This window comes from Neovison vison, chromosome 6, assembly GCF_020171115.1.
Source record: "Neovison vison isolate M4711 chromosome 6, ASM_NN_V1, whole genome shotgun sequence".
NCBI lineage: Eukaryota > Metazoa > Chordata > Mammalia > Carnivora > Mustelidae > Neogale > Neogale vison.
The window spans coordinates 171,903,881-171,926,332 of NC_058096.1; the positions used below are offsets into that span (position 1 = coordinate 171,903,881).

Here is a 22,452-nt window from a genome sequence, read left to right on the forward strand (position 1 = left end):
AGGATAATGCCTACTTCAAAAGTTTATGTGAGAATTTGAGGTCACCATGCAAAGCACCCGACACACAGACGCTGCTCAGTAACTGGAAGGACTAATTAACAAAATCTTGCCAACCTTCAAGAGTGGTCAATTATTATGTCTTCCATGAATCATCCTTAGGCTACAGGATGAAATGCTTCTCCTGTAGCCTACAGCACACTCGGCAGTCCAGCATACAGACAGAGGCATCAGTCTTGACCACAGAATAACCAAGTTCAAATCCAGCCTCCAGCACTTTCTATGTACATAATCAACTTTTGGCAAGTTATCGTCTTTCTAGGTCTTGATATTTCCTTCTATAAAATGGGGATAATAATACAGCCAATTAACTCAATCCCTTTGAACTGTGGATTCTTAAATCTATGGAATATGGATAACAGCTCCTACCTCTTATGGTGAGGGGTGAGAATTAAATGAGCCAATTTTACACAGCACCAGACATGGAGACTTGACCCATCAGCCTGTAGCAAGCTGCCTCCCATACTTCTTTCACTTAGCTTTTATTTCATTCTACCTTCTCATACACCAGCCTCTCTTCTAGAGTGGGATCTACTGAAGGGCAAGGGCTTATTAATTTTGGCCCATCCTGAATGCTGCTCACAAAGACCTACAAAGACTGTAATAGTTGATGAATAAACACATTCTGACCTCAATAACCCAGTGTGAACACAACGGAACAAAAAACAGGGTATAATCCCATGCAGCCACAATGGGCCTTAAGTGTAAACAGTTTTCATTACAAGCCTCCCCATCTGAGGATAAAGAACTTTCTAATTCAATTCACCAGCCATTCATATAGCCCACTGTGGGCCGGGGCCTGTGCTGGTTTTGGAAGGCATGCTGATGAATGAATCAGGCCTCTGCCTGCAAGGACGTAAGAGCCGGCCACAGACACAGATAGCCATAATGGTAGACCATTCAGTGGCAGCAGTGGGAGCTCAGGGACAGAGTGATCAGGGAGCAGGCAGCTCAGGTGCCTATGATGTGTCTAGAGAGCTCCTCATGGACCTGCGCTTTAAAGGGGGACAAATTGTCCCTATTGCTCCAAAGAGTCCTGCTCTAGAATGTGCTGTGGAAATGCATTCCTCAGAGCAAGAAGGGTCAGGACATGGAGCATGTGGGGTGCTTCAGCCTGGGACCAGCACTTCCAGGGAAAGAGATAAGCTTTGCATGGGAGCAGAGGTGGAGGCCCAGAGGTGAGAAGATACTTAAACAGCAACCATGCTCATTAAGACAGCAGAGCCCAATTCAAATCCCTGTCCGTAGTATATCTAAAAATCACTGGGTGGGGGATTCTAGTGTTTAAGCCTATTTCATGGTGAATTAACTAGAAAGGCAATGCTATTGATTTTTACATAGCTCCACCATGAAGACCACAAAAATGAAAACAAATCCCCAAACAAGCTCAAGTGACATAAATATTCCATGCAGTGCCCAGCCAAGCCTACACCAACATTAGGAGCTATTATTCACTGCCTGGAAAACACACTTGGTACCTTGGCTAATAATGATTTAAACCCTATCCATCTCTCTTAGACTAGAAAGCTGGCATTGCCATGGAGATCAAAAGCACCATTAAGGCACACCATTAAATCCCAGGCAGGGCTTTACCAGTGTAGGGAGGCTGTCAGCTAAGAAGTACCACCCCACATCCTCTTATACTAGTCTTCAACACGCTTGCTCATGGCAACGGAGGAGTGGAGGGGAGAGAGCCGACATGCAGGGACTGTGTCTGCAGTCAGACAGTGTGCTGTCTGGATCCCGCAATCACTGCCTGCTCTCTGAGACCGACTGCCTCCCTTCCAGCCTATAGGCCAATCACGCATTCTCCTGGGTCTTCTTCAGGAGTCCTGAGCAACAGGGGTCCCTCCTAGACCACTGTGCTGCCTGCAACACACTCCTTCTAAAATAGCTTCATGTCTTCAAAGAAGAATCTACACTTGCCTCTATCGATGGAGACCCACATTCTGCCTCCCACCTCTTCAGTCAGCAGCCATCCCGGAGGACACCGGGCACACCTATGAAGTCAAATGCAGTAATTTCTTAGGACTTTTCCAATTTTGCAGCTTTAACTTTCCCTCATTAGATGATGCCTCTGGTAGTCTGCTTCTTTTCCTCATGATGGTTTTAGTCTCATCTTAGGCTCATCTCTTCACTCATTCTTTCCAGCAATTAACCGATCAGCCAACTCTGATGAGCCTTGTCCTGTGCCAGACACTGTAGGAGGCAGAGGATGCCAACAAAGATCAGGGGTAAGCCCCGCCCTCTGTTTCACAAGAAGCTACTTCCCCAAATCTGGCCTCACTGCACGTCTATTCACTCTCTACCCACTCTCCTGCCTTTTCTTACCTACTCCTACAGTTTTAGGAGTCACCGATGCCCTGATGGCCTATCAGTCTCCCTCACTGGCCCACCTGAATCTCAAGTTGAAGACTGAGGCGTTCAACTATCTATGTGTATATCCAATTGGATTTCCTACCACTAGTTCCACATGCTCAAAACCAACCCCATGACTTTCTCCCCCAAATAGGTCTCTCCTATATGTACCTTTTTTGGATAACAGCATCACGCTTACTCTGTCCCCCACTCTTCATGAATAGAGAAATTCACAGCTGGACTCCACTGTCCCACAGCCCCCTCACTGCACCGAGGCTGGACGTGCTCTCATGGCATGTGGCCAGCTAGAGTGGGCTCTCCCCCCACCTTCCCCAAAGGCCTCACCACCCTGGCTTTTCACTACTTTCCAGAGAACTTTGTTTCCTTTTCAGGTTCCTCTGCCTTTCAGCCTCCCCAAACCCCTTATCTTGGCCCCTCCATCCTTCTCTTGCATTCTCACCCTGGGTAGCCCACCTGTTCCTGGGGATTCAATTCCATCCATTCTGAGATGCATGCCTTTAGCACTGTTCACCTTATTATCTCTGAAATTAGGATGCCCCCTACCCCTGCTCTAGGTGGCAGCTGCAACATAGTTGCTGCTCCCGAGTATAAGGGACTTGGGTTAGAGCTGTTCCTATTACCATCACTTTAGTTGAGTGGCTTTGTTGGTTAAAATATTTTAAATTAAATTAACTTGAATCAATTGCTGCTTGATGTTTAAATTGTCTTTTTAAAAGATTATACCATGTTTCTGCAGAAAGGCACAGAAAAGGGGGGTGAAAGTTGATAATGAAAAGCAAATATAAATCACTAGAAAAATAATCACAATCTCATATTTTCCTGCAAAGAGAAAACCAAATACAGTTGACTCTTGAACAACACAGATTTGAACTGCTCAGGTCCACTTATATGGGGATTTTTAAAAATATAAATAAGGGTAGGGCTATATATGTACTTTTCTCTTACGATTTTCTTCATTGTTTTCTCTAGTTATTTTATATAGAAATACAGTATATAATACATGTAACATACAAAATATGTGTAAGTCAACTGCTTATTTTATCAGTAAGGCTTCTGGTCAACCGCAAGCTATTAGTAGTTAAGTGTTTTGGGGGGGTCAAAAGTTATACATAGATTTTTGACGGTGCAGAGGGTTAGCACCCTATGATGCCCAAGAGCCAACTGCATTTTAGGGATCTAAGAAAATGCCTCCCAGTAGATGAAGCTGTATTACATTGTTACTGCGGTACATGCAGACTGATAGCTAGTAAGCCTCCCGCAATACACCTGCAGACAGGAGAATCTGCCAAAGAAACTTCAAAGCAGTAGGTGTGTATGCAAGTCTCCTGTGGTCACTTCAGGTGTCACATAGGAAGTTCAGGAGAGGCAGAGCAGACGAACTTGAAGTATTTCTGCTTCTGGCAAACGTCCTTCTTCAGTGGTAGTATTATGAACTGGCATATAAAATAGTGGTGTAACTTAGATCAGATGAGATTTGGAATATCAGAAGTTTCTCAACATTTTGGGGACAAAAGCCCCTTCAAAAATCAGAAGATAGCTATGAACCCTCACCCTAGAAGAGTGTGTCCCATAATTTTTTGCAATTCCAAAAGGTTTGGGGGCCCCCTGAAGCTTCAGTGGATCCCAGGTAAAGAAACCCTGAGATACATGCTGACCCCTCACTGCACACCCCTCTCTCCTGGGATTTCGACCTCCCTGTCCATGGTGCAGACAACCTCTACTTGCGGTGCCACCGGCATCACAGACATGACAGTGATCTCCCCCAGCTCCAGCTACGCCTCGTCCTCCTGCCACGTCCCCCATCTCAGCCAGCAGCGGCACCGGGCACCATGCACTTGAACCAGGAACCTGAGTTTCCTTGTAGATGTCTCTGTCCCCTTCCCCCTCTACAGTCAGTCCCAGGGTGCGGGGGCTGATGCTCACTCTTGTTCTCAAACCCGTCCTCTTCTCTCCAGCACAAGGCTGCCGTCATGTCCTGCTGAACCACCACGGTGGGATCCAGCCTCAGCTCCATCTACCCATTCTCCACACCACAGTCAAAGGGGCCTTTTTATAAGAAACCCTGGTCATATCTCTGCATTTAGCCTTTCAGTTTCTCACCACTACTTTCATCTTCTGACAAGGCTCGCCTACAAACCCCTCCTGAGCTGGTCCCTGCCTGTCAATCCAGCCTGCCGCTCTCCGTTCCCCGTCAAGGAGTAGACGCTCTGGCCATGGTGAACTTCTTTCTATTACATTCCTGAGAGATGTTCCCTCTCTCTCTCTCTGGACCATCCCATGTGTTACACGTGGACTGCATCTTAGACATTTGCTTCTGTGTCTCCAAGAATTACCAGTGTCTGTAATCTAGTAGGTGTTTAATAAATGCACGCTGAATTCATCTTAAAACATACGGTTCCTGGGACGCCTGGGTGGCGCAGTTGGTTAAACGACTGCCTCCGGCTCAGGGCGTGATCCTGGAGTCCCGGGATCGAGTCCCACATCAGGCTCCCAGCTCCATGGGGAGTCTGCTTCGCTCTCTGACCTTCTCCTCGCTCATTCTCTCTCTCACTGTCTCTCTCTCTCAAATAAATAAAATAAAATCTTTAAAACAAACAAACAAACAAACAAACAAAAAAAAACATACGGTTCCATATAACACTAATGTAGTATTAAATGCCATGGTGAGGCAGACAAATGAAGTGGGTTCCAGTTCCAGCTCTGTGATCATGAGCAGGGGACAGCACCTGTCTAACCCTCAAAGTGCACACCCAACAGCGGGAATGAAAATACCTACTCAACAGATTGTTGTAAAGATTAAACAACATAATGTGAGTTGGTGGATGTCACAACAACAGTACTGGTATCTAAGGGGTAACCTGGAGACTTATGGGTCATTTGAGGACATCATAAAGATTAAGATACAGCATTTAATAACCAAAGGGTAAGAAAGCTGGCAATCCTGCAATGCATGGGACAGTCCCCACATAACAAGAAATGCTCTGTTTCTCATGATTTCCAAATGCACCACCGGACATTCATGTGTGGGTGTATGGTGGGGGGTGTTTATAATTATTAAGCCTAGAAACTAACTGCTCTACAAATAACTTCAAAGTATATTTTACTTCATTTTAATATAAACTGAATTTTACAGGGGCACCTGGGTGGCACAGTTAGTTAACAATCTAACTCTTGATTTCAGCTCAGGTCATGATCTCAGGGTCCTTGGACTGAGCCCCACATCAGACTCCACACTCAGCAGAGAGTCTGCTTGAGGATTCTCTCTCTCTATCCCCCACTCTGGAAACTGAATTTTCCAGAAACACAATCCCCATGTAAATTGAGGGTAGACTGTACTCTTTCCTTATCGAGTGTTAATATTATTCATGTTGCAGAAAATCCTATCACTAACGACAAGGCCACAGATGGAGCCCCAGTTGTGGTCAGTGCAACCCCCTTCCATCAGTCCACATCTGTAGCTGTTGCATTCATGCTGATTCCCTAATGTTGCTCTTATTTCAAGATGTCAATGACAGAAGAAAACATATTGGTAACATCCTACGGCAACTTGGCTCTCTTGCCTTCTATCCAGATGAATTCATGCCAGGTTGTTGCCAGCACCAGACGACACTACCGCCTTTGTGGTGTGCCTGAGCATTTACGTGCTGAAACACATGTTGTTTTATGCATTGCTTCCTTTTTGCTTTTCCTTTAAAATATAGCTGGGCTATTATATCAGCTTTCTTGAACTTATCTGTGTAGGTAGATTATGAATTGCATTTCAGGGTGGTAAAGGCAGTACTGCACATCTTCTTCATACCCAAAGATTGCAGAGTCTGTGAGAGGCTGAAGCAGTACAGGTTGGGGATGGGTTGTAAAGGTCTCAGACGCAGCCTGGAGTGAGCCCTTGCCTCCTGGTGTTGATACCACTATTGGCAAGATATTGGGTTGATCCTGACTGTGACACACAGACTTGTGATTCAGGATAAAGATTACATTTGCTTTCTGCAGAGTGAATTATCTTCTGCTTCAGTGTTCTCACTGGGGGACTCTAGTTCATTACACTTAGGGGGTTTTCAGACGGGAAGGAAGAAAGCTGATGCCACTACAAAGCACACAGTGTGAGGCCTATAGGTGCCCCGTCCACTTTCCCAAAATATACCCCTGCTCAAGGACCCTCTATGGATCTCCACTGCCCATGTGACCTCAGTCTGGCACTTGTGCTCCCTTCCCTCGAAATCTGGCCTTCCTTATGGCCTCCCAATTTCCACAGCCACTCTTGACTCTCCTTTTCCTTACCCCTCCTCCATGGAAGGCCCAGCTCAGCCCTCTACCTGCCTGCCCTTCAAAGTGAAGCTCACGTCCTACCTCTTCCAAAAGGCCTTTCCAGACCACTCTGGGCCACAGGAGCTTCCTTATCCAAGCTCTGTACCAGCAGGACAGTACCATTATTGGAACAGCTAATGTATACTACAAAATCGTGTTAATTATCTTCCAGTCAGGGAATCCAGTCTTCCTTCTCCACTAGACCGAGAACTTTTTTAAGATAGAGAATAGGTTTATAAAAATCACAAGCAATTAAATAAAAACAACAGCAATTTGGGTGTGTCCCATGTGACAAGTGCCGGGCAAATATTTGCATGCCTCACCCTAGTTAAGCCGTATAGTGACCCACTGACATGAGTCCTCCTATTGTCCCCAGTGAAGGTCGAGGAAAGCTCAGAGGCAAAGAAAGGGCCATGCCCAGACCTGCAGGGCAGAGCTTCAGTTCAAACTCAGGACCACTCAGCTCTGTTCTCTCCTGCCTACCTATCTCCATGTCACCCACCAATGGTGCCAAGCACATGGTTAGTACTTGGGCTGACGAATATTCACCTAGGTCAGGAAGGGAGCCAACACTTATTCAGGGCTCCACATACACTAGTGAAAAGAACACTGTGGTTCTCAGATCCCCTTTTCAGACCTGCTTTCAAATCCTGACTCCTCCAACAGCTGTGTGGCCCTGTGCACCTGTGGGCCCCAGTGTCTTCAATTATAAAGTGGATTTACTAACACTCACCTGACAGTCCGTTGTGAAGGTTAACTTAAATAATGAATGTAGAATGCCCACCCCAATGTCTGGTGCACAGTAAACAGTAAATCATTTACTCAGCTTAGGGCAAAGACCCGAGCTTTGAACCTGGGTCAATCTGACTCCATAGCTTCTGGGACACCATCTCCCCACATCCCCTCTCTAGACCTGTGAGATCTTTGTGATCCCTTTGCTGCTGGACCTTAGACAAAGGTCTCACACCTACCGCTGCACACTTGGGCTCACACACAATTCCTAGGGACACTGCCACATTTTTCACTCCTCTCCTCCAAGACAGGTCTTCCTTCTGCTGTTTTCCTAGCCACTGGGAGGGGGGTTGCAGGAAACAGGGCTTGGTTGTATGACTGTCAGGAAATACTTTGGAACTTTCACCCCAATCAATCAAACAGATCCTAGCACATGACAGGCATCGCATACTTGTCAGCTGACTGGATCAACTAATAAGCGAACTCTCCCAGCACCTACCAAGTGGCTTACCCTAGGGATAAAGAAATGCACAAGAACCCCTGACAAGCAATGGATGTCACTAACCAAAGGAGGAGGAGGAGGGAAGAAGAAGGGACAGAGGAAAAGACAGAAGGAAAATGGAAGAGAGGAGGAAGGGGAAAAGGATGTAAGCCAGCTTTTTGGCTTTTATGCAGTTCCTTTTTCCTGGAATCCCCTTTCTCCTCTGCCTTGGGGTAATTAATAACCACCCAGCTTGGATGCCACTGCTTCCCCGGGACCATCCCCAGCACAGGGACATTTCATAACTGCCTGTTTACTTGCCTGCCAACACTCCAGCCTCTTAACTTGTTTAGGGTTGATATCTGTAGTCCCAGGTACAGGGCATGCTTAATAAATATTTGTCTCTCAAACTAAGAAGTCTCCCTGAGCCCAAAAGCCTGGCAGGCATGAGGCAATGAGAGGCAAACTTGGGGCCGCTGTGTGCTGCTGCCATCAAGAGCCAGCGGAGGAGTTAAGAGACGGCCAAGAAGGATGAGTGTGGAGGGGGTCTGGAAGTCTTCCTGGAGGAAAAAGAGACATCAGGGAGGGGCAGAAAAACAGTGGATGAGGAAGCAGGAGCTGGAAGAAGGCATGGTGCTGCCCATTACCTAGCCAATGCCCATTACTGCCAGGGACACAGGGAGGACTGGTGGTGCATAGACGGGCATAGAGACAGGGAAGCACGTGTGAGGGAAGACTTGTTTGGAGCGAAGGAAACTTAAATCTTCTCCATCCAATGCTAGCACTTCCCAAATGCCAAGGAGGGATTCGAGGTGGACCGTCAGCCATGGCCAGAATGTCAGGGCAGAGGGAAGTCAACCAGACGTGAGGGGGTAGTTGGTAGGGGGTGCCTGCCTTGCTGGGGGAGGCAGGTAGTGGACAGAGATTTTCTGGATGGATGAGACCGGTGATTTTGGCAGAGGTTTCACCCCCTTTTTAAAAAAAATTTTTTTTATTAATTATTTTATTTTATTTTATTTTTTTAGGTTTCACCCCTTTTAACCTTCCCTTCAAAATGACCTTCCAGAAGGAAGGAAAACCATATGAATAAAGTATTTCCTTTAGCATTTTCAACGATGGAGGAAAACTGTGAAGTATCCTAAGAGCCCAGTGGTCACAGAGTAGCTTATTAAGTCATGGGATATTTACTCAGTGGAATTTAGAAATCATATTACGGCTAAATGAGGGAACATACTTTGGGAAGGACTGTTAAATCAAAATGTAAAATATTGAATTACATCCTCTTATGATTAAACAGGGTATAAGCTATGGTTACATGTATATAAGCATCAAAAGGCAGCATGTGGGGAGAGACCATTTTTTGCTTTGAAATAGCCGCTGCTACAATACTGGCTGGGTGACTTTCACCCAGCTCATATCACCTCTCAGTGCTCCCCCGGACACCCCTTTGGGCCTATGCGCATCACCCTTCCCTCATCACCCCTGCCCAGAACCTCCTAGACCCGATCCCTGGTCCTCCTCCTGTCTCCAGCAGGCTCGGGCTGCCGTCCCCCACCCCCGCCTCAATTGTTATCTCACGAGTGACACCTGCACACTGCACATGTCACCCTAACTTTGGCAGAAGGGGAAACTGAGGCCCTGCAAGAGGAAGTGTGTGAATAGCCAGAGAAGGCAATGGTGGCCTGCACTCTGTCGCACAGTCTGCAAGTGGTGGGGTGCGACTCTTGACTCCAAAAGGTGGCTTATTCTATCTACTCCTCTTCATTGTCGTCTTCCTCTCCTCTGCCAGATTCTTGAAGGCAGGATACACAGCACACAGTTCTTTGTGAGTGCCTAGCACAGTGCTGATATTCAAGAGGCACAAAAGGAGTAGCCACTCGCTTCTGGTTTTGTTCTCCAAAAGCACTGTGCTTTGTCTCACACGGAGAGCAAAGCCACTTCGACTCTTCTATGCCTGCCATCAGGGAGGGTGGGTTCCCGTTTCCCAGGGAGGCCACACACATGGGCCGCTCCACCGAGTGCTGGGGACCGGAGGCGTTCCGCTCCCCACGGGTTAAGAGTGCCCGCTGCCCCTGCCTAGGTCCCCCTTGCAGTGCTCCAACGGGTTTTCTCAGAAGGCGGCCAGCCCCTGCAGAACCCCTCCCATCCAGCAACCACTCAGACTTTGGGGGGCCTTTGTGCTTTAATAAAGACAGTATTACTGAGTCCCAAAGCTTCCCTCCTTTCCAAGTCTCCTCGCTGCCAGGGTTCCCGCTAAAGGTGAAGCACTGTCAGTCAAGGCCAAAGAAAGGCTTGAATCAAGACGCTAAACTCTTTTGACTTAATGTGACAATCTGTGGCTCTCCCCAAACCACAGTTGTGGGAGAAGCACTCCCCACTGGGCACCAAAACCTCTCAGCAGCGGCCTGGGGTGTCCTCGGGCTCTGGGGGCCCGAGGGCAGGGCTCACCCCGCGCCGGCTGCCGGCTCTCTGCATGCTTCTCATGAGTGTTCTAGTTTCCGCTCTGAATGCGGACATCAGCCGGGCCGCTGGGACAGCCCTGCCACCAACGCCGGCCCCACTCGCTTTGGGCGGCAACAAAGGCCACTTGAGGGCCGAGAGACAGCGCTGCCCAGTTCCTTCCCTGGGCCCGTTCTCTTCCCTTTCACACATCTTTCCCTTTTATTTCCCCTGCTCCCTTTACTCCTGCTTTATGCCTCATTGAATCCATTAGCCACTTTATAGGGTGCTCCCGAAGAATAAATTTTCTGTGTGGGGCTCCTGGTCGTTTCCCTGCTGGCGGCTCCAACACGCCTTAATCTGGGGGGAGGCATTGGAGAAAAAGGCAGGCACTCCAGGGAGGAGCCTCCAAGGGCCCCTCAAAGCTGTGCCTCCTTGAGGCAGCTCTAGGGCAGGCTGCCTGGAGTAGGTGCCCTCGCCTGCCCAGAGGCCCCACCATGCTCCTTCCCCACCATGATGGGCTCTGGTGCCCCAATATCTTAGGGCACACAGTTTAAGCACTGTGAACTTTGGTCCTCTCATCTGCAAAATGGGAATGACACACCTCTCTCACAGGCTTGTTGTGGGGACTCAGTGGGTTAACGTCATGAGGGCTTTAGAAAAGGGTCTGGATCAAAGTGCCACATAAAGCATTTGCTTTGCTATCATCATCATGCAGACGATGCGGGCTGTTTAAGAGTCCTTGTGCCACCTCCAATTCCTCTACTTGTTGGTGAATGAAGGAAAGGAAAGGGGAAAAAAAATCAATTCAAGGCTATTTGCAGCTGTTTCTGTGTGAGTGCGTCTGTGTGTGTGTGTGTGTGTTTTCTTTTCTCCTGTCTTGGTGTCCTAGAGTTCTGAAAAGAATAAAAACAGAGCCCCAAAGCAGTGAAAAGGCAGGATTCTTCTTAAAATCCCAGCTAATCCTGCAGCTTCCTTTAAAGTGGCAATAGCAAGGGGCGGGGAAGGGACCAGAATTGTTTTTGCTGTGCCCTCCCCTCTCAACCTCTGCTCCTGGAGACCAGGAAACGAGGGGGAAAAATCCATAAATCATCCACAGAGAGGAGGACAGAAGAAATTGGGCAGAGGAGACAGCAAAGGACAGGAGCCGGCTGGGGAGGGAGTGGGGGGCAACATGAGGGGACACCCTATCTGGGGAGCAGGATGGCTGCCTGCAGAAGGCAGAGGCTGGGGAGAGTCACCCCCATTCAAAAGTCAAAGTACTACAAGTTCTTGAATCCCTACAAGTTCTTGAAACTTCTACCCCCACAGAACAAGGATGTTACACCAAAAGGCGTTTGATGTGACTGATTCTCTCTACTCTGCTGCCACCTCTGCCTTGGTCACCTGCTAATACGGCTCCTACAACCTCTCTCTCTCTCTCCCACCCATCCATTCACAACAAGCAGCCAGAGCCAGCTTTTCAGGATGAAATTCAGATTATGCTACTCCTGCTTAAGAACATTCTGTGGCTCTCCATCACACTCAAAATAAAATCTCGAGCTTTCCCCACGGCCTACAAGGTCTGACCCCTGCCGATGTCTCCTGCCCCATCTCCTGCCACCCTGGACTCTGTCTGGGCCCCAACTTGCTCAGTTGCACCTTAACAAGGTCGTTCCCATTTGAGAACTTCACGAGTACCGCTCACCTGGCCAATCCCTTCTCATCCTTCCCATCACAGATGGACACCCCACTCAGGGGTGCCTCCTGCCCTTGTTCTTTCTTCTCCCAGCCCCACTTTTCTTCCATCCGCTGCATTTCAGTGACTTGTTCATTCTCTATCTCCCCCACCAGGCTGTAAGCTCCATGACCTGGCTCTCTCACCACTGCAAAGAGCCCCACCCTGGTACCTGGCTCACAATAAGTGTGCAACAGACACTTACAGGACGCATGAGTGAATGAGCAACATCTATACCAAGTGAGCATTTGGATACAAGAAATAGCACATTTGGGGGCTGAAAATGTTGGGGGTGAGATTTTAAGGATTTTTGAGAAGAGCTCCCCATTGCAATTATCACTGTAGCTTTGCAGTGTTTGGATCGGAACATGCTTTGGGTGACAGCTGTTTATGTTAGTTTCTTGTTAAATGGCAAGGAGTCTGCCGGAGTTAGTTTAACAGATTACAGATCCACAAACGTTTTCTGTTAAGTACCAGACAGTGAATATTTTAGGCTTTGTGGATCACAGTCTCTGTCACAACACTTTAACTCTGTTGCACTTAACTCTGCTTATAGACATGGATGTGGCTGTGTTCCAATAAAACTTTATTTATAAAAACAGGCCATTGGCCTGATCTGACTAATCCCTGAATTAGACTAAGGTTTAGCAAAGCCACAAAAGAAGGACAACTAGTAATGACCAAATTTTTCCATCTTCAACAAATATGCATGGAGGTATTGAGAAAATAATGCAAAACCATGACATTGCTTCACATGCTATCACTTGATAAAACAGAATGAAGACAGGAATACACAGAATTTATTTGAAATTGCTGTTTCATAGAATACACAGCATTTGTATTATTCTGCATGTCATCAATATGTTTGTACAAGTGGGAAATTCTAAGAGCAATTTTCACTCTGGAGGTACTGGGGAGCCACCAAAGGCTCAATATTTGTTGCATGTGTGGGTGAGTGAGTAGATGAATGAACAACAAAAACGGAGAGGACAGGATGTTTGCCAGGGGTATTACAAAAGGAGACTCGGTCAATAACTGCATGAGACAGAAAGGGAGAAGATGTCAAAAATAACTCGGAGGAAGAGTGGGTGTCAGGGGTGGTCAAGATGAATTTGGTTGATTGATGAATTCTGAAAATAAATAAATTGAAAAAAAAATAAAGTAATATTGAAATGCCAAAAAAAAAACCAAAAACAAACAAAAAAGGACAGAGCAAAGTTGGTCTTTTCAACAAATGGACACCCACATGTAAAAAATAAATCTAGAACAGACTTTACTTACATCCTTCACAAAAAGTAACTCAAAATGATCACAGACCTAAATATAAAACACATAACTATAAGGGTCCTAGAAGATAACTGGAGAAAACCTAGCACCAGCCATGATTTTTTTTTTCTAGATTTTTATGTATTTATTTGAGAGAGAGAGAGATCACAAGTCGGAAGAGCAGCAGGCAGAGAAAGAAAGGGAAGCAGGCTCCCTGCTGAGCAGAGAGCCCGATGCAGAGCTCCATCCCAGGACCCTGAGATCATGACCTGAGCCAAAGGCAGAGGCTTAACCCCCTGAGCCACCCAGGCACCCCCCAGCCACGACTTTTAGACACAACACCAAAGGCAGGATCCATCAAACAGTTGATAGGATACATTACATTAAAGTGAAAAATTTCTGTTCTGCTAAAGATAACGTCAAGATAGTGAGAAGACACACCAAAGACTGGAAGAAAACAGCTGCAAGGCATATATCTAAAATACCCCAAAACCCTTAAAACTCAACAATGAAAAGGCAACCCCATTACAAAATGGGCCCAGGACCCTAACAGGCACCTCACCAAGAAGATACACAGATGACAAGTAAACATATGAAAAGATGATCTTCATAATGTCATCGAGAACTAAACATTAAAACAATGAGACATCACTACATACCTATTGGGATAGCCAAACTCCAAAACACTGACAGCACAAAATGTTGGTGAGCATATAAAGCATAATTCATTCTTGGTGGGAATGCAAAATGGTACAGCCAACTTTGGAAGATAGGTTCACAGTTTCTTACAAAACTCTCTTTGGGGGGTGCCTGGGTGGCTCAGTGGGTTAAAGCCTCTGCCTTCAGCTCAGGTCATGATCCCAGAGTCCTGGGATCGAGCCCCACATCAGGCTCTCTGCTCAGCAGGGAGTCTGCTTCCTCCTCTCTCTCTCTCTGCCTGCCTCTCTGCCTACTTGCGATCTCTGTCTGTCAAATAAATAAATTAAAAAACAAAAACAAAAACAAAAACTCTCTTTGGGATCCTTGGGTGGCACAATCGGTTAAGCGTCTAATTCCTGGCTTCAGCTCAGGTTGTGATCTCAGGGTCTTGAGACAGAGACCCACATTGGGCTCTGCACTCCATGCAGAATCTGAATTTCTCTCTCCCTCTGCACCCCCCCACCATGCTCGATCTCATAAATAAATAAATAAATAAATCTTAAAACAAAACTCTCACCATGCCATCCAGCAATCACCCTCCTTGGTATTTACCCAAAGGTTGAAAACTTATGTCCACAAAAAAATCTGCACACAAATGTTTATAATGGCTTTATTCATCACTGCCAATCTTGGAAGTACCCAAAATGTGTATCAATAGGCGAATAGATAGGCACTCCAGTGTTTATTCCAACAGTATTTTCAATAGCTCAGATATGAAAGCAACCTAAGTGTCTATCAATAAATGAATGGATAAAGAAGCTGGAATGGAATATTACTCAGCTCTAAAAAGAATGAAATCTTACCATTTCCAACAACATGGATGACCTAGAGGGTATTATGCTAAGTGATAAGTCTGACAGAAAAGATAAATACCATGATTTCACTTATATATGGAATCTAAAAAACAAAACAGGGGCACCTGGGTAGCTCAGTGGATTAAAGCCTCTGCCTTCAGCTCAGGTCATGATCTCGGGGTCCTGGGATTGAGCCCCACATCGGGCTCTCTATTCCGCGGGGAGCTTGTTTCCCCTTCTCTCTCTGCCTGCCTCTCTGCCTACCTGTGATCTCTGTCAAATAAATAAATAAATAATCTTTTAAAAAATAAAATAAAAAACAAAACAAATGAATAAACTAACAAAAAATAGAATCATATACATACATACAGAGAACAAACTGATGGTTGCCAGAGGGGAGGCAGGGTAGGGGGATGGGAGATTCAGGGTAGAATGACTAAGTCCCAGGCATGAAAGGTAAGCACAGGGAATTACAGTCACTGGTATTACAACAGTGTCCCGTGGTGACAGCAGCTCCACATATGGCGAACACAGTGTAACACATAAAGATACTGAAACACGATGTTGTACACCTGCAACTAATAGAACACTGTGTGTCAACTATACTCAACTAAGCCAATTTTAAAAAAGGTGAATGGATAAACTGTGGCACACCCAGACAATGGAATATTATTTGGTACTAAAAAGAAAGCTATCAAAAGACATGGAGGAACCTTAAAAGCACATTACTAAGTGAAGGAAGCCAATCTGAAAAGACCACATACTGTATGGTTCCAATGATTCGACATTCTGGAAAAGCAGAAGCTACAGAGATGGTCAAAAGATGAGGGGTTGCCAGGGGTTGAGAGCAGGGGAGACGGAAAGGGGGAGCACAAAGGATTTTAGGGCAATACTGTATTATACTCTAAGGGTGGATACCTGTCATTATACATTCATCCAAATGTCCAGAATGTACACCAACAAGAGTGAGGCATTTGGAAACTACGGACTTTGGAAACTTGCGTGATGATGAGGCATCTGTAGTTTCATCAGTTATAGCAAATGCCCAACTCTGGTGGGGGATTTTGATCTCAGGGCGGTTACACATGTATAGGGGCAGGGGATATATGGGAAGTCTCTGTACCTCTTGTTCTGTTTTGCTGTAAAGCTAGAGCTGCTCTAAAAAATAAAAGACTTGGGATGCCTGGGTGGCTCAGTTGGTTAAGCGGCTGCCTTCGGCTCAGGTCATGATCCCAGGATCCTGAAATTGAGTCCCACATCGGGCTCCTTGCTCTGCAGGGAGCCTGCATCTCCCTCTGCCTGCCACTCTGCCTGCCTGTACTCTCTCTATCTCTCTGACAAATAAATAAATAAAATCTTTTAAAAATTTTAAAAAGAGAGGAAAAAAATAAAGTCTTTTAAAAACAAACTACAAAAACCAAGGACACAGAAAAATCACAAAGATGTCTCCATGTTGTGGTCACTTGATTTCAATTATCCAGAGTAAAACTGTTCATCATCCAGAGGCTGACAAGGTACAAACAGCCTGGAAGTTTCCTCCTAAAGAAAGCAAGTATCTGGGGTGCCTGGGTGGCTCAGTGGGTTAAAGCCTCTGCCTTCAGCTCAGGTCATGATCTCAGGAGCCTGGGATCGAGCCCTGCATCGGGCTCTCTGCTTGGTGGGGAGCCTGCTTCCCCCCTCTCTCTGCCTGCCTCTCTGCCTACTTGTGATCTCTCTGTCTAATAAATAAATAAAATCTTAAAAAAAAAAAAGAAAGAAAGAAAGCAAGTATCTTAGGATCCTACATCTTTGCAAAATTTAATAAATAATTGAGAAAGGTTTTTACTTATTTTTCTAATCCAGATTTCTAGCATTTCCACTAGTGTCTAAAGAGATAAAAAGATCACTGTGCAGAACTAAAACCATAGCTGTTGGACTGGGGTGGGGGAAATAAACAGCTTTCTGAGTACCTACCATGTTTGGAGAACTACAATCAACGTGTTCACACTGAGCCTGCATAAGGACTCCAGCTGGGGGCATGAGAACAGAGGAGGCTCAGGCTTAGGGAAGGCAGACAGACTTGGGCTTGAATCCCAGCACCACTCCTTCCGAACAGGGTGGTCTTAGTGCAACCTCTGTGGGTCTTTACTGCCTTATTTATAAAATAGGGTTTGAAATTAAAAACCAATATTCTCCCAGCTTGGACAAGCTACACTCTAATATTCCAGAGCCAACTGTTAGCCATCAGAACCCCAACATTTGTAGTATCTGATTCTCCAACTGTCCTATTGTGAATGCTAGCACTAATACACTGAATTGCAATTGCTTATCTGTCTGTGCCTGCCCTGCTAGGCTGCACGCTCTATAGGGACAAGATGGCCCACCATCCCCTCTACGACATCCCAGTACCTTGTGGGGAGCGCCCAGGTGCAGGGAGAATTCATTCATTCCACAAATGCTTATTAAGAACAGGATGTGGCACCTTGCTACATTCTGAAGCTGGAACACAGTGTCTCTCCAACCTAGAGCAGCTTTTTCTGAAAGGTTGCTCACTCTGACCCTGGGGAGATACCAAATGCTGGGTTCTGTGACATCAGAGGACTGTAAAGCACTTGAATGTGGTGTGGAAGAGGACAGCCCCAAAGGACATCTGCAGAGACTATCAGTGGTGGGGCAGGGGTGGGGAATTCTAATGCCAGAGCAGACTCGGGAGCCCATGTGCTGCCTGTTGAGCTGCGGGAGTGGGGCTGGGCCTTCACCTGGGACCCTGTCACAGATTCATCTGTGATCTACTCATTTGTGAACTGATCCCAAATCTCCTCTTAGTCACCTGCTAACAGGCCAGGACTGCAATGTCTGCCTCTAGGAGCAGGGGCCAAGTTTGCTGGATCTTAAGCTAAAGCTGGGGTTATTGTTTTTCCCTTAGATAAAAGAGGGGACCAGGAAACTTTTCTCAAGTGAGTGAAATTTTAGAATTTCTGCTGAGGTCTGAGTATGGGAAACGGGCTGGAACTCAGCCATGTCCTGGAGAAGAGCAGAAAAACAGGGTTCTCCTTCCTTGGACAGCCTCATGAAAGCGGCTCTGGCCAGGGCCCCACAAGCAAGAGACAGGGGTGGCAGCTGCCCACTCAGGGAGACTCAGATGACCTGTGTTTATTCTTAGCTGTTTTTGTACAGAGCCTAAAAAACCTTTGGACTCTGGGCTTGTGTCCAAGAAGAGGTGCACAATAAACAGTAAGAAAAGAATCACCCCCTCTCTTAAGAAGACACCGTGTGCCGATCAGAGACTCCTGGTCCCCTAAAACTATCAGAATCTCATCATTTATAAACAGCTGACAAGTTGGGCCACCAGGCTTCAGTTCCTGGCCTGACAGTGGTCATTTACTGCATGACCTTGGGTAAGTCGCTTCTGCTCTCTGAGCCTCAGTTTCCTGAGTGATAAAATAAGGGAGGGGATGGACCAGATAATTTCTAAGAAATCAAGCAGCTCTGGAAAACCACATCCCATCCTGGATGCTAACCCTGGTCTTGAGCATAGTATAGGGGGAAGAACCCTTGAAACGAAGCCTTCAGGAAAAATGCTTCATTGGCTCATCTGACTTCAGTATTTCCCTTAAAAGCACCATCTAGATCCACTGGCAACCAACAACCATTGAGCACCCACAGTGTGCTAAGCTAACTTATTAACTGCCTCATTATAACCAGCCCATAAGAAAACTGTCATTGTCCCTACATCACAAGTGACAGGCAGGACGGTACACTCATCTAAGGCACAGACTATATGGTCACCAAGACGTGGGGTCTGCTTCCTACCCGAGGGTCCTTAAGCAAGCTACTTACTTCCTCCCACAAGCTTCAGTTTCCTCATCTGGAACAGAGATAATGATTGCCCCTGTCTCCTGGGCTTGTTTCATGATCTGAATGGAGTGGGCCTGTGAAGTACTCAGTGATGATTATCTGTTACTACCACGAGCACTTCGACTGTTGCCATCATTACCATATCTACTAGAGGCAAGAGCAAGTAGGCTCAGGCAGAATGTATAAAAGGACATCACTCAAAATATCACAATAGCCTAAAATTTGATCAAGTCTAAGGACAGGTAAGATGGAGCAGCTCTGGGTCAGTGTTGCAGTGCAAAGTCTTCAAGTAATTGAGCCCAGGTTCCTGAACCTCTTAGCCTCTGGATCTCCATCTCCAGAGGCTAAGAGGTAATACCTCCCCAGGTTGTGGGATTGTGTGTGCTAATGTGGATGAAAAATTCCTGGCAGAGTGTGCAGGGAGCAGAAGGCTGTGGATGAATGTTCTCTCCCATGCCTTCCCATATGCTTCTTGTGAAATCTCCAAGAATGCAGCCTGCTGGTCCTTTCTTAAACCCCAGTCCCTGCATTAGAATTCTCTACACACAGGCTTGATGGCTCAACCAAAGGCAAGTGGCCTACTGTGGGACTCAGCTTCTTCCTGAGGGCTGGGTGGAACCAAACTTTGGTAAGGCCCATGTCCTGGGCCCAAGAACTCAAGGCCAAATGTGCACATGGACAACCCAAGCACAGGCATGCACTAACACCTTGTCCAGTGGCCCTCAAACCTCACCACACACAACTGCCACCCAGCCAGGTCCACTGGCCTCGGCATTGACTCCCAGGAAAGTTGTAATCTTGATAGAAGCAATCATGGTATCAACCATGACACCTCCTCCCTTCCCTTTACCATTCACAAGGCCCTCTCGCATATGTTAACTGGGAAGGTAAAGGCTGTGTTTTGTTCATCTTTGGATATCCACTGAACAATGCTAGGTATAGATACCCAGAAACTACTTCTCAAATGGATAAATTTTATCTTTATAACAAGATTTTTTAAGATCACCCCATTATTCAGCACTTGCCATAATTGGCAACCACTCCATGAGAAAAGCCTCATATCAATCCCCATTTTGCATAAGAGGAAACTGAGGCCCAAAGAAGTTAAGTGACATGCTATGGTCACAGCTAGTGAGTGACAGACCTAAGATGTGAATCCTGATTCCAGACTTTCAGCCCTCCAAGTCTTCACCCCTCCAAGTCTTTCTCCTCCTCCTTAGCCACAAGAGGCAGCAAAGAGGGGAACAGGAAAAAAGTGTATATAGTCTAAAGAAGTACATCAATAACGCACAGATTTTTAGATTTGGAAAAACAGAAAAATCCTACTGCTTTTTTAAAATTATGTACAGTTAGTCAGCATATAGTACATCATTAGTTTTTGATGTAGCATTCAACAATTCATTAGTTGAGTATAACACCCAGTGCTCATCACAACACACACCCTCCTCAAGATCCATCACCTGATTACCCTATCCCCATACGCACCTCCCTTCTGTAACCCTCAGTTTGTTTCCTGGAGCCCAGAGTCTCTTATGGTTTGTCTCCCTCTCTGATTCCTTCCCATTCAGTTTTCCCTCCCCTTCCCCATAGTCTTGCATGCTATCTATTGCTTTCTCCTGATACAAACTAGAGAAAGCAAAGATCAGCAAAATCATCTTGGCCAAAAGGACATGGGTGTCCGTTCTCTTTTCTCTGATACCCCACCCCCCGGGCACATTATGATTCCTTTCTAGTATATCCTCAGCTCCCTTACAGCTCACAGCATGGGGGCTTGTTGGTACCTGTTTTCTGCTCTCCTAACTTCCCTCCAACAGGTCTGTCCACCTGCCAAACACTTACCACTGTGGCAGCTGAGGGAACCATCTTTTGTAAAAGGACCCAGAGTTGTTAAGTTCCCATTTCCTTGGAGGTTTGACCTCCAGCTCCTGACCAAGCTAACAGATTAGAATAAAGGTGATGAGCAAATGCCTGCTGGAAACAGGCAGGCAAGGAGTGACATAGTCAAAGTGACCCAGAAGTGAGTAAAACTTCATGTCCTCTTTCCCACAAGAAAAAATGGAACAGCACAAATGAGGACACTAATGGCACTGACATTCAGCCAAAGGGTCAGGGCAATAGGGAATGGTGGGGACTGTGGCCAAGCAGAGCATCCCTAGAAGGATGTGGCTGTTGCTCAGCTCAGCCAAATGCTGCTGTGTAGGCATGCAGGCCCTAGGTCACCAAACCTTTCAACTTTCCAAAGGATACCAGACTCATATTTACTTTGTCACCATGAACTGAATAGCCCTTGCAACTAATTCTTTACTTTCTTTTCTTAAATAAAACACACAAGTGGGCTGGACTTGTCTATGAGCTACCTACAACCTCTGTATTGATCCTTGCAACACAGATGGCTCTGCTAAAGACGTCCCCCTGCTCCTCTATGTTTCAAGCCCCCCTGACAGGTAGCTGAGGCCAAGCCTTAGGTTCTGGCCAGCGGCCCGTGGTAACCTTCTGACCAGGCCTATTGAGAGTTGTCTGCCTCCTCCTATTTCTCTTTCCTAAGGAGACAGAGGTCCTGGAGGCTACATGGTATAGATGGCACAGTAACAAGATGGAAGCATCTGCCCTTCCCTCCACAGACTCCAGGTGGGTGAGGTCTCGGGGTCTATCAGTGTAGGCAGCCAGCATTTCTTGCCCTCGCATGTGCCTGGAGCACATGTCTTCATTACAAAACCCCATGGTAGTAGTTTAGCACTTCTTCCAGGGTTCAAAGCACTTTACCTCCCCCTTCCTTGCATGGCTCTCCATAAGACAGAATGGGCTTTGTTATTTCACAGATGAGCAACTTGAGGCTCAGAAGGGAACTGAATAGCCCTGAGGTGTGCAGCAAGTGAGTGGTACCCTGGGATTCTAGCTCTGGGCTCCTGAGTGGACTCTCAGTCCAATGTTCCTCCTACCACCCCACAGAAGAGTTGCCTTTTGCAATGTGAACTCCCTGGCACTCTCCAGTTCACGTGTGATCTCGCACAAGGACAGCTCATATCCTCCCCTGCCCATGGCTGTTGCTTCAAGATGCACCTCTTACCTTCCCTGTGGACTTGGTCCCCTTCCAGATGCAGAAGTAACAGATGGTCCAGGCTGCCAGGAGACACAAGGCCAGCTCCCAGCGGAGGTTCCCAATGTGCTCAATCCCATCTGAGATGGCCAAGACCCGGCGCCTGCAGAGGGGAGTAGGGAGAGTCACGGAGGCTGGAAACCCACCCTGACCAACCCCCAGCAAAGCTAGTGTTATAGAGGGGCAGGGATGGGCCACCCACTCATTCACCTGCCCTCTACCATTTGCTGAGCACTTCCTCTGAGCCAAACCCAGGGCTGGGTATGGGGACCCCAGAGAAGAACAAGACCCAGCCTTCTGTCTTCATTGATTCACTCATGGGGAAAAAGACAGGCCAGTTAGTAGATGGTTTATGGTAAGCGGGGCAAGGAGAGGAAGTTGTAGGGGCTCTGGAGAGACCAGGAAGCATCTAGCCTATCTCAAGGTTGCCAGGAGACTGTAGCACTGTCCATACACATTCCAGGTCCCTCCCTCAGCAGAAGCATTATACATCCCTGGCCTGCTGAACTAAAGAGTGAACACTGAACTTGCTTTGGCCAGTGGCACCTGTGTCACTTCCAGGGCCAGGTGTTGCAGTTCCCCTCTTTCCCTTTTCCCTACTATTGCTGTCATGACAGGGTATGTATCAAGATGAAGCTTCTAGAGGCTT

General features: G+C 46.7%; 1 protein-coding gene across 1 annotated transcript in view; it reads right to left on the reverse strand.

The window, feature by feature from the left end:
- The window catches only part of SLC6A11 (solute carrier family 6 member 11), a 127,996-nt gene that overhangs the window by 77,984 nt on the left and 27,560 nt on the right, over positions 1–22,452 (reverse strand). Inside the window, exon 5 of the mRNA XM_044252997.1 lies at positions 21,774–21,906. Within this exon, the coding sequence (XP_044108932.1) occupies positions 21,774–21,906 (133 nt within the window). The remainder of the gene's footprint in view (positions 1–21,773; positions 21,907–22,452) is intronic.